Genomic DNA, 17,556 nt, shown 5'->3' on the forward strand with positions numbered 1-17,556 from the left:
GATTTTGAATTTGCTTAAATTCTTACTATTCAACTCGATTATAGAAAATTAGGTACAATATCTAAATTGCCCATATCCTCATAAGTTCTCAGCTAGTTGCCCTATAAAGGACAGGCGTGATGGTGATCTCAGTGTGCATCGAAAGCCTACAGGCGAACATGAACTGGAGGTGGTTTCGTGGTAAATGTCAAAGCTATGAAAAGTTATTGGATGCTTTCTTACCTCAAAAGAGAAGTGAAAGGAGTTTATAAGGTTTAACCACAGTTACAAAACAAGAAAAACAAAGATTAAAGAAAACCAAATCCTTTCCTCTTCTCTACATTAGGGACCTCTCCGTGCCAGTACGAAATCTCAGATCACATATTAAAACGATAAACTAGATCAAATCCAAGACAATCACTCATCTACTAGAGAATGAATAAGACCTTCTAGCTGCTCAAGACATCTGTTTCATGACACTCAGCTAGGATGATTGATGTTTTGCCTCTGTCCCCACAACCTCTTGAACCACCGTCGGAGCTTCTTCGATCCACCAGACATCATGTTTTCGTCGAAATCCTTCATTGGCTAGTAGGTGGGCTACTCGATTTCCCCCTCTTTATATGTTAGAACTTGATTCTGTTGAACATGGACTGTAATGCAACAAAAGGCCGTGAAGCGCATAAGCAATTGCAGCAGAACCAAAGATTCGAGTAGGACCGTAAATGACTTGGTTCTTTTGTTTACTTTTGATTATTTTGTAATGCTATCAAAGCTTGAATGTAACTAGACCTTAGAGTTGTTAGGATTTGAATTTGATAAATGTAATGGCTGAATTATTCAACTCTTTAATTCGTATTGTTTTGTAGTGCAACTTGCTAAAACTGATGGGAGCAGTTACAAATGTTAGGTAACTGTCATACTTTTTTTGTAACACCATATATTTCAAAGTTTCAATGAGAAAACTGATTTTGCTTCATCGGTTACTAGTTGTTCTTAGTCTTCCATCTTTTTCATTGTTTTTCTTTGCTGTTTATGCTCTATGAAGTTTCATTTTTCTTTGTTTGCTGCTACCATTGTTCCAACAAATGGTAATCAGAGCCTCCTATCTTTGAGGACCTCTGCTGTTTAAGTTTTAGTTTTCAAAACAAAGTCAGAATCATGTTTGCAAAGTCAGTTTCAGCAGCATGAGTTTTGCTCCTCCTCCACCACTAATTTTTTCTGGAGATAACTACCACATTTGGGTAGTCAAGATGAAGACATATCTCCAAGCACTTGACCTCTGGAGTGCAGTTGAAAGTGACGTCGAGCCACCATCATTAAGAGCAAATCCTACCATTGCTCGGATCAGACAACATGGTGAGGAACGAGCCAAGAAGCACAAAGCTATAGCCTGTCTGCAGAATGGTGTGTCTGATGTTATCTTTACTCGCATCATGGCCTGTGACTCTCCTAAGCTGGCATGGGACAGGCTGAAAGAGGAGTTTATGGGATCAGACAAGACCAGGTAGCAACAAGTCATCAACCTGAGAAGGGAGTTTGAAAATTTAAAAATAAAGGAGTCAGGAACTATTAAACAGTATTATGATAGAATAATGGCTATTGTCAATAACATAAGACTCCTAGGAGAGGATTTTAGTGACAGTAGAGTGGTTGAGAAGGTGATTACCACTCTTCCAGAGATATTTGAATAAAAAATCTCCTCACTGGAGGATTCGAGGGACCTCACAACCATTTCATTGTCTGAATTGGTTAATTCTCTCTATGCACTCGAGCAGAGGAGAGCTAGCAGATAGGAGGAGAACCCTGAATGAGCCTTTCAAGCAAGAGCCAGAGAAGGTTCTAGCTCAAATCAGAGAACTAAAAAACCTTGGTTTGAAAGAAAGGACAAAGCAAGGAGAGAAGCAAACAGAGAAGCAGGCAGAAGGAGGTTTCCACTATGCATTCACTGAAAAAAGACCAATCATTTGGAGAAATTTTGCTGGACCAGACTAGACATACAGTGTAAGAGTTGCAAGCAGTATGGCCATCATGAGAATATTTGTAGAAATCATGAGAAGCCTTAAGATCAGCCAGTACAAGCCAAGACTGCTGAGGACATACAAGCTCAAGAGGAGCATGTATTCACTGCCTCATGTTTTGCAGTCAACAACAAGTGTAGTTGGCTTATGGACAGTGGTTGCTCACACCACATGGCTGCTGATGAGAGTTTGTTTAAGAACCTTGACAGGAGCTATGTCTCGAAGGTCAGGATAGGTAATGGGAACTTGATTGAAGCAAATGTCAGAGGTGATGTTGTGATCTACACTGGATTAGGTAACAAAGTCATTTCTGATGTTCTCTTTGTGCCAGAAATTAATCAGAATTTGCTTAATGTAGGCCATTTAGTCAAGAAAGGCTATTTTCTAGTTTTCAAGAATGATTCTTGTGTTATAAGTGATGCTCATGGTAGGGAGATAGTCTCAGCACCTATGGCAGACAAGTGTTTCATGTTGGATGTGAGTCAGCTTGAGAAAAGTGCCTATACAAGCTCAGTTGATAATACTGATCTTTGGCACAAGAGGTTTGGCCATGTTAATCTCAAGTCACTCAATTTACTGCACAAAATGAGTATGACAGAGGAGATGGTGAAGGTTAATGTAAGTGAATCAGTTTGTGAGGTGTGTCAGCTTGGTAAATAGGCTAGGCTGCCTTTTCTAGCAAACCAGGCATGGAGGGCTCGAGACATACTTGAGCTGGTGCACTCAGATGTCTATGGACCAATGAAGACACCTTCATTGAATGGTAGTAAGTACTTTATATTGTTTATTGATGATTTAACCAGATTTTGCTGGGTTTACTTTATGAAACAGAAGTCATAGGTGTTTGAAATGTTTGGAAAGTTCAAGGCTTGGGCAGAAAATCAAGCAGGCTGCAAGATTAAGGCTTTAAGAACAGACAATGGTTCTGAATACTTGTCTGAAAGATTTCAGAAGCTATGTGAGCAGGATGGAATCCATCATCAGCTGACCATAGTGTACACTCCTCAGCAAAATGGAGTGAGTGAGAGGAAGAACAGGACAATGATGAACATGACTAGGTGTTTGTTGTTCCAAAGCAAGCTTCCAGGCATTTTTTGGGCTGAAGGTGTCAATACTTTAGTATACTTGCTCAATAGGCTACCAACACATGCTGTGAAGGACAATACCCCTTTTGAAGCTTGGTATAGTCTTAAACCTGTTGTCTCACATTTAAAATTGTTTGGCTGCATATGTTATGTACTTGTACCAGCAGAAAGAAGGACCAAACTTGAGAAGAGGTCAATTGCTGGCATATTTGTTGGCTACAGTAGCTGTAAGAAGGGCTACAGAATATTTGAACCCTCGACCAAGAAGATTTTGGTAAGTAGGGATGTTAAATTTGATGAAACAAGGTTTTGGAACTTTGATGGTTCAGATACAAGTCAGTTTGAAGAAGAGAAAGGTGATAGCAACCTGGAATTGGCAGAAAGTGAAGTCAGTAATGCCAATGTTGATGATGATTCTGTGAGAGGGACCAGGTCCATTGCTGAACCCCAAGCTATGAAGAGGCTGCTAGAATTAAGAGTTGAAAGAAAGCTATGGAGTCTGAGATCGATATGATCCACAAAAATGACACTTGGGATCTAGTGGACAGACTTGAACAGAAGAAAGCCATTGGTGTCAAGTGGGTTTACAAGGTCAAGTTCAATGTAGATGGCTCTCTGAATAAGCACAAGGCAAGGCTTGTGGTGAAAGGGTACAACCAACAGTTTGGCATTGATTTTGAGGAAACTTTTACTCCAGTAGCAAGGCTGGATACTATAAAGTTACTATTTGCCTTGGCTGCACAGAAACAGTGGAAGGTTCACCAGCTTGATGTCAAGTCAGCCTTCTTAAATGGCTTCCTTAAAGAGGAGATTTATGTTGAACAGCCTGATGAATTTAAAGTTCAAGGAAAGGAAGACAAGGTTTATAGGCTAAAGAAGGCACTTTATGGTTTGAAGCAGGCCCCTCGAGCCTGGTAAGACAGAATTGATGAATATCTGTCTAAACTCAACTTTGACAAAAGCTTGAGTGAACCAAATTTGTTTGTGAAGAAGTCTAAAGATGAGACACTATTGATTGTGTTAATATATGTGGATGATTTGTTAGTGACTGGAAGCAAAATTGAGATGATTCAAGAGTTTAAGGAAAAAATGCAAGTCATGTTCGATATGACAGACTTGGGAACTATGAGCTATTTCCTTGGTATGGAAGTGAGTCAGGTTGATCAAGGCATTTTTATTAGTCAGCATGCATTTGCCTTAAAGATACTCACTAAATTTCATATGGAAAATTTCAAGCCAGTGAGTACACCTCTGGTTATAGGACTGAAGTTGAGCAGCTATGGAAATGAAGAAAAAGTGGATGAAAGGGAGTATAGAAGTATAATTGGATGTTTACTATACTTAACAGCAACTAGACCTGATCTTATGCACTCGGTCAGTTTGCTATCTCGTTTCATGCATAGCTGCAACACATCACATTTAAAGGCAGCAAAGAGAATCCTCAGGTATGTCAAAAGAACCTTGAAATTTGGAGTGATGTTCAAGTCAGGAAGTAAGTTGAAGTTAACTGGCTACTCAGACAGTGACTGGGGAGGTTCGATTGATGATATGAGGAGTACCTCAGGCTACCTTTTTACACTTGGTTCGGGAGCTTTCTGTTGGAGCTCTAAAAAGCAACAAACGGTTGCTCAATCAACTGCTGAGGCAGAGTATATAGCAAGAATGGAGCGAGAAGCTGTGCTATTTGGCTTAGAAAATTGTTGTGTGATTTGAATAAGGAACAATTTGAACCTACCGAGATTATGGTTGATAATCAGTCAGCAATAGCTATCTCCAAGAATGCTGTTTTTCATGGCAAAACAAAACATTTTAAACTTAAATTCTATTTTGTTCGAGAGGCAGTGCAATCAAAGGATGTAAGTCTTGCACATTGTAGCTCACAAGACCAATTGGCTGATATTCTGACAAAGCCTCTTGGTACTATGAGGTTTGAATTTCTTAGAGAATCAGTTGGTGTTTGTTGCCTACAGTCCAAGGAGGAGTGTTGAACATGGACTGCAATGCAACAAAAGGCCAGGAAGCAGACAAGCAGCTGCAGCAGACCAGCATTCGAGCAGGACCAGAAGCAGCTTGGTTCTTTTGTTTACTTTTGATTATTTTGTAATGCTATCAAAGCTTAAATGTAACTAGACCTTAGAGTTGTTAGGATTTGAATTTGATAGATGTAATGGCTGAATTATTCTGCTCTTTAATTTGTATTATTTTGTCGTGCAACTTGCTAAAACTGATGGGAGCAGTTACAAATGTTAGGTAACTGCCATACTTCTTTTGTAACACCATATATTTCAAAGTTTCAATGAGAAAATTGATTTTGCTTCATCGGTTACTGGTTGTTCTTAATCTTCCATCTTTTTCATTGTTTTTCTTTGTTGTTTTGTGAGCTTATACTCTGTTGTGAAGTTTCATTTTTCTTTGTTTGCAGCTGCCATTGTTCCAACAGATTCTTTCAAAGCTCGCAGAAATTTATGTCGCTTCCCAGATAAATTTACTAGTTATCAATTTGTCAATGCATGTCGCTTTAAGCTTCTTTATTACCACCAAGGAGTCGCCTTCTACTTCCACAAACCGGAAACCCATCTCCTGAGTGAATCTGATTGCTTAGGTACTTGCTAAGGCCTCTGCAGTTAGAACATCAAGTATGTAACAATTCCATAAGCAAGTTGTGTCCATAATAAACCCTTCATTGTTTTTTTAAGATAATAAATGTCCTTAATCCTTCCAGATCCTTGTTGAAGCTTACATCGAAGTTTACCCGAACAAAAGGCTCCAAAGGAGGTCGCCACCCTATTGACTTTGTTGGCTTAAGCTTTAACTGTTCCCTTGTTAGTGTTTCTAATTCTCTAGTATAACCCAATGTTTCTAATTCTCTAGCATAACCCAATACAAAGGTAAAAGTCTCAAAACTTGTTTGCTGTTTGCTTTCATGCACCAACCTATTCCTTGAGAGCTAAATTGCCCAAATTGCTACAATAATAATTAGCTTTTGATAATTGCTCCTCCCATTGAATAATTTTCCAACCGACTTACCAAAGAGTGCTCTACTTGGCTTATCACCCAATTGATTCCCAATTTGTACCAAACCTGTAAGGCTATTGTGCAATCTAAGCATGTTTTTAGACTGCAAAGTAAGGGGAGAATAGGTCTCTTCGATTGGGTGCCATGCTATCTACCAATTCAATTCACAAGCTCATGATCTAAATTTGTAGAGATTTGAAAATATAGTTCGGTTGATTGATAATATAACATTTCATTTTACATCATATTTTACCTTAAAATGTTACCTTAAATTTTTCTTAAAAATTACATTCGTGAAATTTGATTTTAAAATTAATATAAAGTATTTGATAAATGCATTTCACTTTTGTTGTTGAGAAAGAAAAAAAAAATATGATCCTTTTCTTTTAGGGAAATAAATATACTTAAAAAAATAATAATTCCATATGTATGTAATTTCCAGTCAATAATATATTACTAAAATACATTTGATCTTGATAATAATACGATTTTTTTTCTTTCTGGGAGATAAATTAATTGTCTGCAGCATTGTTGTGAGATAGCCAATCATGCAATAGCCCGTACAAATGGCGAACAGTTTAAATGCGAATCACTTAGCGGATTGTTAATTAACGAACTGTCTCGTGGACTGACATTATGCAGACAATCTATATGATACAAGTCTGGCGGACTGTCAAGTGAGAACAAATTTGCGGACACATGAAGCTGCAATCTGTATGACGGGATTGAAGAAATGTGGAGTATATTCGTGAAATGTGCCTGCGGACTGTATCCGCAGTTAGAATGAAGTTGTTTTGGTGCACGCTACCAGTGATGAGTGCGTGTTTGTTTTAGATAAAATCAACCTTAGTTGGTAGATTTTTTTTATGTGTTTAAGTAATGATTCACATATTTGGTTAATTTATTTTATGTACTCTTGTAAAATAATTCATATATACTGTAAAGTTTGAAAAAATGAAATATAGAGCAGACTCGATATACTGCTAATTCTCTGTTTTGCTTTCTTTCTTTGTTCTTTAACACCCACAAGTATCCTCCTCCAGGCATGAACTAGGATGATATGGTTAGAGAGAAAGGGATTTTCAAGTGGTAATCAAGATTTCAAGAGGAAGCACTAGACCTGCAAACAGGTAAGTCTTTCTCAAAAGCTGGGGCAGCTCGAAGAATTGGATTGCTTTCGAAGAAATTGACAGGCTTTAGCTCAAACCCTGATGTCACTGTTGGCATTACAGGGAAATCTTCTTGGCATGGAATGTGATGGAATCCCAATGTGTACCACAACACGATATCCTTATTTTCAATAGAACGATCCCTGTTCTCGATGGATTAAAGCAGAAAATCAGGGTAGAACGTATGCATTACAACAATTGATTCATTTATCGAGTTTTATACCTTTCAGACCACACAGCAAGAGTGTCATCTCCCCTACTTTGATAAGTTAGAAGCCCACCAGCCCATTGTTCACTCCTGTTATAAGGAGTCACCCATATCTATTCAAAAAAAGAGCTCAATAAAGAGTGCAAAATCATTAACTCAAGAGCAAAAAAAGGATAAAAGGGTTTTACCTGGTTGTTGGTGAAGGCGCTTCTTAGTTGTGGAGGATCATCATGATCAAGCAAACTAGCTGCAGTTCCTCCAGGAACAATCTTGTATCCTGTTGGATTTCCTAGCCTAGACTTTTTAGAAGGATTAATCATATGAAACTCTGAGGGATCATACAATTTAAGCTTAATTTGTGCATCTTTTTCAGTCTTAGCTATTTTTCTCTTAGCTTTCAAGTAGCTCTTCCTAGGGGATTCCCCTGGTAAACTCCGTTCCTTAACAAGATTAACATTAACAAACGAATTGTTCGCCCCATCGATATCCATGTCGAGGTGAAAGGTAACAAAGTGATCGTGAACTACTCCGATAAGATTCTCGGAAATGAGAGGACCCGACATGGCATCTTGGTTAGGCGCTTGATGGTAAGGACTGCCTTTCACCATTAGCATTCCTGAAAGCCCTACCTGTACAAAGTTAAATCATACAAAATGAATGGCAAACACTATTGCTGAGGAAGAAGTTGATGAAAATTAATGGCATAAGGGAATGACCTTAACATTTATTAAACCATCTGTTTGAAACTCCCAATCAAAGATGTAATCGTAGTTTCCCACTGATGCTGCCATACGAGCAACGAGAGTTACTTTTGGTCTTGCCTCCCTAATCTACAAGTACAATAATGGAAATAGAAAAACAAATTAAAATATGTTTTCATTGATTATAATTTTTATAATGTTTGCAATCTACTCTCTGTATTTGAAAAGCTAAAATCAAGTTCTCTTAAATTTTTTTACTTTAAAAATGATTTATTTATGAAGTTGGTATGATTATAGAGCTAGAACGAGCTAGAATAAAAGTTTCACCTCTGTTAAATTAAATAGGATTATGTTAAATTCATATTATTCTTATGAAGTTGGTATGGTTATAAAGCTATAACGATGTTAAAATAAAAGTTTCACCTCTATTAGATTAAATAGAATCGTGTTAAGTTTAAATTATTTTATATCTTAATTAAACATTAAAATAGATAGAAATCAACTTTTGAAACATGTTGCAAGACTCTCGTTCTTAAAAGTTTCTTTTTTGGTAAAAAGTTTCTTTTTGGTAAAAAGTGTTTTCTATACTATCAATTATTTTCCCATTTACTCAAATTCATATCAAGCAATAAGCATACAATATATGACACGTTTTTAATTGGATGTTGTAGACAACATGAGAGGAATTATTATTTAAGTACATTTTCACCCGAACAACTTTAGTACTTAAGTGAAAAGAAAAATATAATTTGTGGGCCTATTTCGTAGTTAAGCTTATTTTAAAAGTATCAGGGTTTATTATTGTTACTATTGTTGGAGTTATTATTACCTGGAAATCAGTGAGTAGGCCCTCTGAATGTCGCCAACTGATGTCGCCGGCATAGCGCTCAAACAGGCAAATCATGTTGGGTTGAACAAATGGGTTTCCATCGGGAGTAGCAAAAATGCCGTTCATGTAATAAGAGTGCCTTGGACAATCATTTAGTGGCACAAGTGGAAGGGCTGACATCCCTAAACCATACTCACCAGCATCCATATACGACTTAAAATACCAGGACTCATCAAGGTCCATGTATGGTACAAAAAATTCTGAAGCGAACCCTTTGTACATCACATCCCTCAGCTCACCATTCTCCGAGTCCCGTACCATGACTCTTGAAATCACCAAACCAGCGCGGTGGTCAGCCTTGAGGTGAAACACCCAGTTGGCCCACTTCACTATATGCCCATCTTCAACTCTAAAACTTGGTCCTTTTGGTTGTTCTATGGAAATTGGGTTCAATCGTTCCATTTGTGGTTCCTTCGTTTGAGCTGTGTACCTGTAATCTGTATCGGTACTTTTTGGAATGGGGATTTCTCGGCCCGTATCAGAGAATTTCAGCACCTCCAATGTATCCAAGTCCACCGTCATGACGAGCCCTTCAATGGGCCTCATGTAGAAATTGGGTGTGCTTTCTTTAGAGTAACACAGGACCTTTACAACTCTTTTGCCTTCTTCATTTGGCCCAAACCAGCCTGCCGAAGGTGGTAAGCATATCAAATCTGATGATGGGACCCCTCGGGCGGCAATGGATTTGTTGAACTCCGCATTAGAGAACGGCACTTTAGACGCTGCCAAAATATCATCCACAGATAGCATCGGATAGCCTGAGCTTGAATTGATGGCATGGCTAGTGATACTGCTAGAATCCAAGTCCACGGTAAGCACATGGGACTGGCCATTCAACAGAGCCAAAACTTGTGCTTTTCTTGGAAGAAGTGCGTCACCTTTGCTCCACTTCAGAACCTTGACCTTGTCTGGTTCATCGAGCTGTACAGTGTGAATAGTAGGGAAGGTAAATGAAAAGGGTTCATAAGATGAGAGGATGGTCCGGACCTTGTTGATTTCCTGCACAGTAAGAGGGTCCAGTGGATGATGAGGGGCCTCAGCTGAGTGGTCTATCGAAGTTTGAGCTTGTGTCTCCAACACTGAGCTGGCCTTGGAGTTTGAGAAAATCCGGTTCTTGGAGGTGGACCATGGAGTTTGCAGTGTGGAATTAGGCAATGATGAATTGGTAGAACGGTACCATGAACCTACAACAATGAATAAAACTAAACATGAAATGAAACAGAAATGAATACATGATGATTTTTCCATGATCAGATCAGAGTGGTTGTTTCTCTAATTGTGAATTTGTAATTGAGCTTTTCATGGCCACAAGAGAATGTCGCCGTCCCAATAGAATTTGTCATTTAGCATTATGGCATTAAAAACTATAAACTCTCCCCATTATTTAAATCACCGTATGACGATTGTCCATTAAAATATACTGACGGCTAAGGTGATTAGAATTGACTAGGTAAGATAGGAATCTCCTTTTTTAACCTAAAATATTCCAACTTGATAATTTTAAATATATGATTAATTTTTTTAGTAAGGGTAAATAACATTAAATTGTTAGTAAATTTATATTTTGATCACTCAATTAAAAATGTTACAAAATAATCACTAAACTATTCGAAAGTTTTCATTTAAATCACAGAACTATTTAAGAGTTTTTATTAAGTCATTGAACTGTTAAGTGTTTTTTTTTTTAATCCAGCTAGCTAGCTTCAAATGGAAATTTGACGATCAATACAATAGATTAGCACCCATAGACGAGTAGAGGAACATACTTTAGATCCAAGTCGATCTAACGGTCAAACTCAAAGATTAGAGGAACATACTAGGGAAAGTAATGCATAGGTTGACTTAAAAAGTTCAAACCATCCAAAGAAAATTACTTAAGTATATTTATCCGAGAAATTAACAAGGAGAAAAAAGTGGTAAAAGTTTGAAAGGATGCACCTTCGTAGGACGAAAAACCATTAAAGATTGAGATGAAAGAGAGAAAATATACAGAGCTCCCATGATAAAAGAATGAATTAAGTAATGTGATCAGTGACTAAAAAGTGAAAAAATTAGAAGAATTCATAAAAAGAACCCTTTCTCCTAATTCCAAAAAATAGAGACAGAGGTGCTTGTGAGATCCACGTTGAGACTCTGTGCTTAATTTTTGAGTTTTTTCTCTTTACTTTCTAATTTAAATTACTCAAAAAATATGTTGATTAAATTTTAATTTGATTGATATCGATATTGTTGTCAGTGTAGGAAGATGTGGGTTCGAGTGCGCTGAAACACACTATCCTCCTATTTAGGAGTCGAGAAGGGTAGTTTTAGGAATTATATAAAAAAACATATAAAAATATTAAAAAATATAAGAAATATTTATCTATTATCAAACATGTTGGAACATTTTCAAATATTTGTAGTGTTCCAATAACTATAAATGAATGGGTGTAATTAATCAAAAGTTATATTATTTGATTTTTTAAAAAAGAATTATAACTATTTAAATAATATTATTTGAATAGTTATAATATTAAATGAATAATTATGTGTTTATTTTAAAGACATTATTATTCAGAAAGACACCTATTGAAATATGCCTCTATAAGGAGACATGACAATTCCTATATATAGGGATGAGATTTCATTTGAAAATCACACCAACAAATTCTAATATTCTTTCTTTCATTCCTTTATTTTCTAATATTATTAGATTATTTTATAAAGTATTACTGCAGAAATCCTTTATAGAAATTGAGTTTCTTGTCATACATTGCTCAGTGTGTAGTGGCTATTCTCGTCAGTGCAAAACGCAAATAGTCATTGGTTTCATTGTATCCTCGAGGTTAATTTGCTTGGAACTCATTGGCACACCGAAAATAAGTGGGGGCGAATATAACCTTAAAGATAGTGACTTGATACACGCCTTAGAGCCTTGTCCTATTTCTTCTTTTTCTGTTCGAGTTCCGTTCGTGTCATGGAGATTTTCTTCACCAAAGATTTGTACTAACAAACACATCTTTTAAATAAATGGTCCAGCACAACGTTAATATCATATCAAATTTTCAAATTAATTCACACAATAATATTCCCTAAACCCCTTAGACTGCTAAAATGATTTTTTGGAATTTACAATCAACAATACATTACTAAAATACATTTGATTGTGATAATAATATGATCTTTTTTTTCTCAAAGGTAGATAAATTGTAAGATATATTCTATTGCAGGCATGGACTGGGATCTTATGGTAAGAGGAGCTTTCAAGTGCTAATCAAGACTTCAAGGGGAAGCACTTGGCCTACAAACAGGTAAATCTTTCTCAAAAGCTGGGGCAGCTCAAAGAATTTGGTTGCTTTCGAAGAAATTGACAGGCTTTAGCTCAAACCCTGATGTCACTGTTGGCATTACAGGGAAATCTTCTTGGCATGGAATGTGATGGAACCCCAAGGTGTACCACAACACGATATCCTTATTTTCAATAGAACGATCCCTGTTCTCGATGGATTAAAGCAGAAAATCAGGGTAGAACGTATGCATTATAACAATTGATTCATTTATCGAGTTTTATACCTTTCAGACCACACAGCAAGAGTGTCATCTCCCCTACTTTGATAAGTTAGAAGCCCACCGGCCCATTGTTCACTCTTGTTATAAGGAGTCACCCATATCTATTCAAAAAAAGAGCTCAATAAAGAGTGCAAAATCATTAACTCAAGAGCAAAAAAAGGATAAAAGGGTTTTACCTGGTTGTTGGTGAAGGCGCTTCTTAATTGTGGAGGATCATCATGATCAAGCAAACTAGCTGCAGTTCCTCCAGGAACAATCTTGTATCCTGTTGGATTTCCTAGCCTAGACCTTTTAGAAGGATTAATCATATGAAACTCTGAGGGATCATACAATTTAAGCTTAATTTGTGCATCTTTTTCAGTCTTAGCTATTTTTCTCTTAGCTTTCAAGTAGCTCTTCCTAGGGGATTCCCCTGGTAAACTCCGTTCCTTAACAAGATTAACATTAACAAACGAATTGTTCAAACAAGGTGGCTGGAAAGTATTATCCAAATATCTTATTTTGTAAGCTTTTAACTTTTGCAGAAATAAGCAACGAAATTGTAATGCGATCGATATAATATATTATCAACAAGTATTCTCGATTGAATTTTAAATCGATTGATATCAATATCGTTTTAGGCATTGTACCAAATATATATATGTCAGTATAAGAGTCAAAATACATTTTACCCAAAAAATCTAATAATGTAGAGCTGTAGTCCACAATACTGACTTAATTTGTTTTCATTCAACCCTCAATACTGACATCACTACAGAAGAACAAACCAGAAATATTTATAAAGTTAAGAAGATGAGCTTTGACTGGAAGTGTTGGGCAGGTTGGTACCGGCAAGGGAACGCCATTGTTCTGGTGCTGCCATTCCTATATCCTTTGGAGCCAACGTAAGAGATTGAAGAAGCCCCCATAAAATAATGGATTATTATCGGACTTTTAGTCCAAATAACAGTAGTAATAATTGAAGAAGCCTCTATATAGTCAGTCCATGTTTGGAAAGATAGATTCCGCTGCCTTGAATTGAATACACTACACAATGACGCACATGGCAGACCCCAAGTGTCCCCTCCCACCAATTTTTTTAATAACAAGTACGCCATGCTTTATTAATTCTCTTTATTATAGTTTCTTCAAAATTTCCCCCCTAACCATGGCATAAAATAATAATAATTTTTACCTATTTCATTTTCTTTAAGGTGATTAATATATGTTTTCATAACCAGGTTAAGTTGGGTATGTGTTAATTCGTGTTTAAATCGATCTTTTAGTCCGGTTGAATGGGTCCGTTTCGATTCTTTATTCAATCATTTTAAAATTTTTCAAATCAGCACTTCAATTGACTGTTGATTCAATTGATTTGGCCGATTGATTTGATTCGATTTAGATAATATTAGAACAAATTAATTTAATGTTATAGAGTGTATCATAATTACTAAAACATGTTTGTAGACAACTAAAACTTTTAAAAGTATCATAAATCATAAACTCATTTGTTACACATCATTTGATATTATAGAAAATTAAATATAGTTGTTTTATGTTGAAAGTTAAATATTTTTTAAATACAAGTTAATAATTTTAATTTGTAATGTTATTCAATGATAATAACTTGTACGATATTAGTTTGAAATTATCTATTGCATTTGAAGGACTAACAGATATACAAATTAATTTTCATTAAAGTAATACGGCAGTGACCATCGACTCTGGCTGTTATCACTACACCAATATAGGCTTTTAGCGGCGGTTTTAGCGGCGTTTAGATGAAAAACGCTGCTAAAGTTAGATCATTAGCGGCGCAAAACGAAAAACGCCGCTGAAAATAAGAATTAGCTGCGTTTTCCAGAAAGCGCCGCAAAAACCAAAGCCCAACGACGCCGTTTCCGAGCTTTTGGGGATTTAGCGACGTTTTTAATCAAGCGCCACTAATAATCCTAAGCCAAACGGTGCCGTTTCCGTAGTTTTTGGGATTTAGCGGCATTTTTGGGGAAGCGCCGCTAAAAAACCTAAGCCAAACGGTGTCGTTTTCTCAGCTTTCGTGGAATTAGCGGCGCTTTGACGAAAGCGCCGCTAATGTTCAGGGATTTAGCGGCTTTTTAGGAAAGTGCCGCAAAAAAACATATGTCCAATGGCACCGTTTTCAGATCTTTCGAGGCCTTAGCGGCGTTTTTAATGAAGCGCCGCTAATGCTTGGGGGTGCCCAACGGCACCGTTTTCTTAACTTTCAGTGGATTTAGCGGCGTTTTCTAAGAAAGCGCCGCTAATGCTTCCTTTAGCGGCGTTTTTCGGAAAGTGCCGCTAATGCTCAGGGGTTTAAAATATTTTAAAATATTCGTTAAAAATGGAAAAATTAAAATACTATTATTTAAAATAATTTTAAAGTTTTTTGGATACATTACTGATTTTTTTTAGATTATATATTAAATAATTTCTTATATAATCGTAAAAGAGATAGTATTAATTTTAAAATATTGAATTAATTATCTCTATAGTATACGGTTTAGAGTTTAAAGAGTAGTCTAGGGTATGGATTTAGGGTTTGTGATTTAAAGTTTAGGGGTTAGGTATTATGCTTTAGGGGTTAGGGGATTTAGGGGTTACGATTAGGGTTTCAATGCATATCAAAGTGTTAAGTAAAATCTATCGTTTTATTTTAGGTTTTAGGGTTTAAAATTTAAGATTTAATGTCTACGGTTTAGGGTTTAGGGTTTATGGTATACTGTTTATTAATTTGGGTTAAGTGTTTATGTGTTAGAGATTGAGTTTGGGGTTTAAGGTTTGAGTTTAGGGTTTTAGGGTTTAGTTTGAAAATTGAAGAACATTTGGATTTTACTCGGATTCATGCCATTTTGTACTACAACCATATATATAATATAATAATATAAAATATATGTCTTGTACTACACTAACACTGGCCACACGAATTCCAAAAAATATGGTTTAGGTTTACAGTTTAGGGTTTACAGTTTAGAGTTTAGAGTTTTAGGTTTGGGGTTTAGGATTTATGATTTAAGGTTTATGGTATATTGACGGTCGAATTTTGGGGTTTGGTTGTTGGGTTTAGGGGTTAGATTTTTAGAATATAAATGTAAATAAGTTAAATATAAAATATTAATTCAAAAAATATATATATCAAAATGGGTTAAATCCCAAAAGCGTACATGAACAACAGTTTAATGTTCAATTGTATACATGAACTTTAGTTTAATCTAAATATTGTAAAATATTAACACAATTATTGATATAATTAACATCATTTTTCATTTATATATTGCATACATAAATATTTATATTTATTCAATATAAAAATATATTGATGTAAATTTTTTTTTAGAACATGAATTTATTTTTTAAAAATGCATTATTCTCCCATTTTTTATTAATTAATAATTTCATTTTATAAATTTTGTTTTAATTTTGGATCAAATTGACTTCAATCTTGTAGGAAGGCATTAGCGGCGCTTCAAAAAAAGCGCCGCTAAAGGTGATATATTACCGGCATTTTGTGAAGAAACGCCGAAAATTTCCTTTAACTGTAACAAAGACGGTGCCGTTTTGTTGTTTTCTTTTAGTGGCGCATTTGAAAAACGCCGCTAAAAGTGATATATTACCGGCGTTTTACGAAGAAACGCCACAAATTTCCTTTAACTGTAACAAAGACGGTGCCGTTTTGTTGTTTTCTTTTAGTGGCGCATTTTAAAAACGCCAGAAATATTTATTACGAGCTGAGGAAACGGCGTCGTTTCCTATTTTTATTAGTGGCGCTTTAGCTAAAGCGCCGCAAAAATGTTTAATGCTATCTTATAACGGTGCCGTTTTGTCCGTGTTATTAGTGGCGCATTTGAAAAACACCGCTAAAGGTGATATATTACCGGCATTTTACGAAGAAACGCCACAAATTTCCTTTAACTGTAACGAAGACGTGCCGTTTTGTTGTTTTCTTTTAGTGGCGCATTTTAAAAACGCCACAAATATTTATTACGAGCTAAGTAAACTGCGCCGTTTCCTATTTTTATTAGCTAAAGCGCCGCAAAAATGTTTAATGTTATCTTATAACGATGTCGTTTTGTCCGTGTTATTAGTGGCGTTTTTACTCTAAGCGCCACAAGTTTTACTCTAATGTGTGTTAAACGGCTGCGTTTGTACTGATATTAGTGGCGCTTATTGTTAAGCGCCGCAAATGATTTCAATTTCATAGAAAAACATCATCGTTTTTTTCCCATACATTTTACCGAAACTTAAACCCCTATCGTGACTTATCCCCCAAAATCCCATTCTCCCCCAAATCCCTAAATTTCCCCTAATCCAGATTTCCCCAAAGCCGACCTCTTGCAACGTTGCCGTTTCCTCTGGCACATCACCGTCTCCCTCTGTCGGTCTCCTCTGCCCCATACATTTAACCGAAACTTAAACCCCAACTATTGTGACTTATCCCCAAAATCCATTTCTTCCTGAAATATTGAGAAATTTCCCCTAATCCACATTTCCCCAAACCCGACCTCTTGCAACGTTGCTGTTTCCTCTGGCGCATCACCGTCTCCCTCCGTCGGTCTCCTCTACCGCAACAATCGGTAAGTTTTTGTGATATCTTCTGCTGCAAAATATCCGTCTGTACTTGCTTCTTCTTCTTCCTGCCCTAATTACGATATTTTAAATTGTTGTAATTTAATTTAATTACTTTTAAAGTGTGCATTATGTAACAGATAAGCTATGTATACCTCTTGCATCCGTAAAAAATGATGCATTAGTTTCTGACGATTTTTTTCAGTTGCATTTACATGGCAGTAATTTCATGGCTTTCGATGAAAATCATAGCCAAAGTATTTTAATCGGTATTTTACGGTGTTAATTATTTATTTTAGCAATACAAATAATTATATTAAATATTAAATATCAATGTTAAACACTGCAGAGGGATTAAAATTGGAATTTTACCTAAAATT

The 17,556-nt window shown here is 36.1% G+C and overlaps 2 protein-coding genes across 4 annotated transcripts; both read right to left on the reverse strand.

Annotated features, from left to right (window-relative positions):
• Positions 1-7,078: 7,078 nt before the first annotated feature.
• LOC105789194 (amine oxidase [copper-containing] gamma 1) lies at positions 7,079-10,409 on the reverse strand. 3 transcript variants are annotated; one of them, XM_012616472.2, is made up of 6 exons: positions 10,055-10,200; positions 9,008-9,975; positions 8,194-8,307; positions 7,666-8,106; positions 7,493-7,590; positions 7,079-7,412 (listed from the first exon to the last, which is right to left on the reverse strand). In XM_012616472.2, the coding sequence occupies exons 2-6, from the start codon at positions 9,815-9,817 to the stop codon at positions 7,202-7,204; spliced, it is 1,674 nt and encodes a 557-aa protein (XP_012471926.1). In that variant the 5' UTR covers positions 9,818-9,975; positions 10,055-10,200; the 3' UTR covers positions 7,079-7,201. The 3 variants fall into 3 exon arrangements, 2 of the variants coding, with proteins under 2 accessions (XP_012471926.1, XP_012471925.1); XM_012616471.2 differs by having other exon boundaries at positions 9,008-10,409; XR_001132244.2 differs by having other exon boundaries at positions 7,368-7,412; positions 7,493-7,567; positions 9,008-10,409.
• A 1,725-nt stretch (positions 10,410-12,134) lies between these two features.
• LOC105789741 (amine oxidase [copper-containing] gamma 2) lies at positions 12,135-13,232 on the reverse strand. Its single transcript, XM_012617105.2, has 3 exons — positions 12,793-13,232; positions 12,620-12,717; positions 12,135-12,539 (listed from the first exon to the last, which is right to left on the reverse strand). The coding sequence occupies exons 1-3, from the start codon at positions 12,922-12,924 to the stop codon at positions 12,386-12,388; spliced, it is 384 nt and encodes a 127-aa protein (XP_012472559.2). The 5' UTR covers positions 12,925-13,232; the 3' UTR covers positions 12,135-12,385.
• Positions 13,233-17,556: the final 4,324 nt, after the last annotated feature.

This window comes from Gossypium raimondii, chromosome 2, assembly GCF_025698545.1.
Source record: "Gossypium raimondii isolate GPD5lz chromosome 2, ASM2569854v1, whole genome shotgun sequence".
In the NCBI taxonomy this organism is placed as follows: Eukaryota; Viridiplantae; Streptophyta; class Magnoliopsida; order Malvales; family Malvaceae; genus Gossypium; species Gossypium raimondii.

What these genes read in the sequence shown, in the direction of transcription:
- LOC105789741 (XM_012617105.2), bottom strand. Translation starts at nt 12,924, where the DNA reads ATGATTAATCCTTCTAAAAGGTCTAGGCTAGGAAATCCAACAGGATAC. An exon ending in GCGCCTTCACCAACAACCAG is followed by an intron (nt 12,718 to 12,792) that starts GTAAAACCCTTT and finishes TTTTTTGAATAG; the next exon opens with ATATGGGTGACTCCTTATAA. An exon ending in CTTGCTGTGTGGTCTGAAAG is followed by an intron (nt 12,540 to 12,619) that starts GTATAAAACTCG and finishes CATCGAGAACAG; the next exon opens with GGATCGTTCTATTGAAAATA.
- LOC105789194 (XM_012616471.2), bottom strand. Translation starts at nt 10,315, where the DNA reads ATGGAAAAATCATCATGTATTCATTTCTGTTTCATTTCATGTTTAGTT. An exon ending in ATGGTTTAATAAATGTTAAG is followed by an intron (nt 8,107 to 8,193) that starts GTCATTCCCTTA and finishes AACTTTGTACAG; the next exon opens with GTAGGGCTTTCAGGAATGCT. An exon ending in CTTGCTGTGTGGTCTGAAAG is followed by an intron (nt 7,413 to 7,492) that starts GTATAAAACTCG and finishes CATCGAGAACAG; the next exon opens with GGATCGTTCTATTGAAAATA.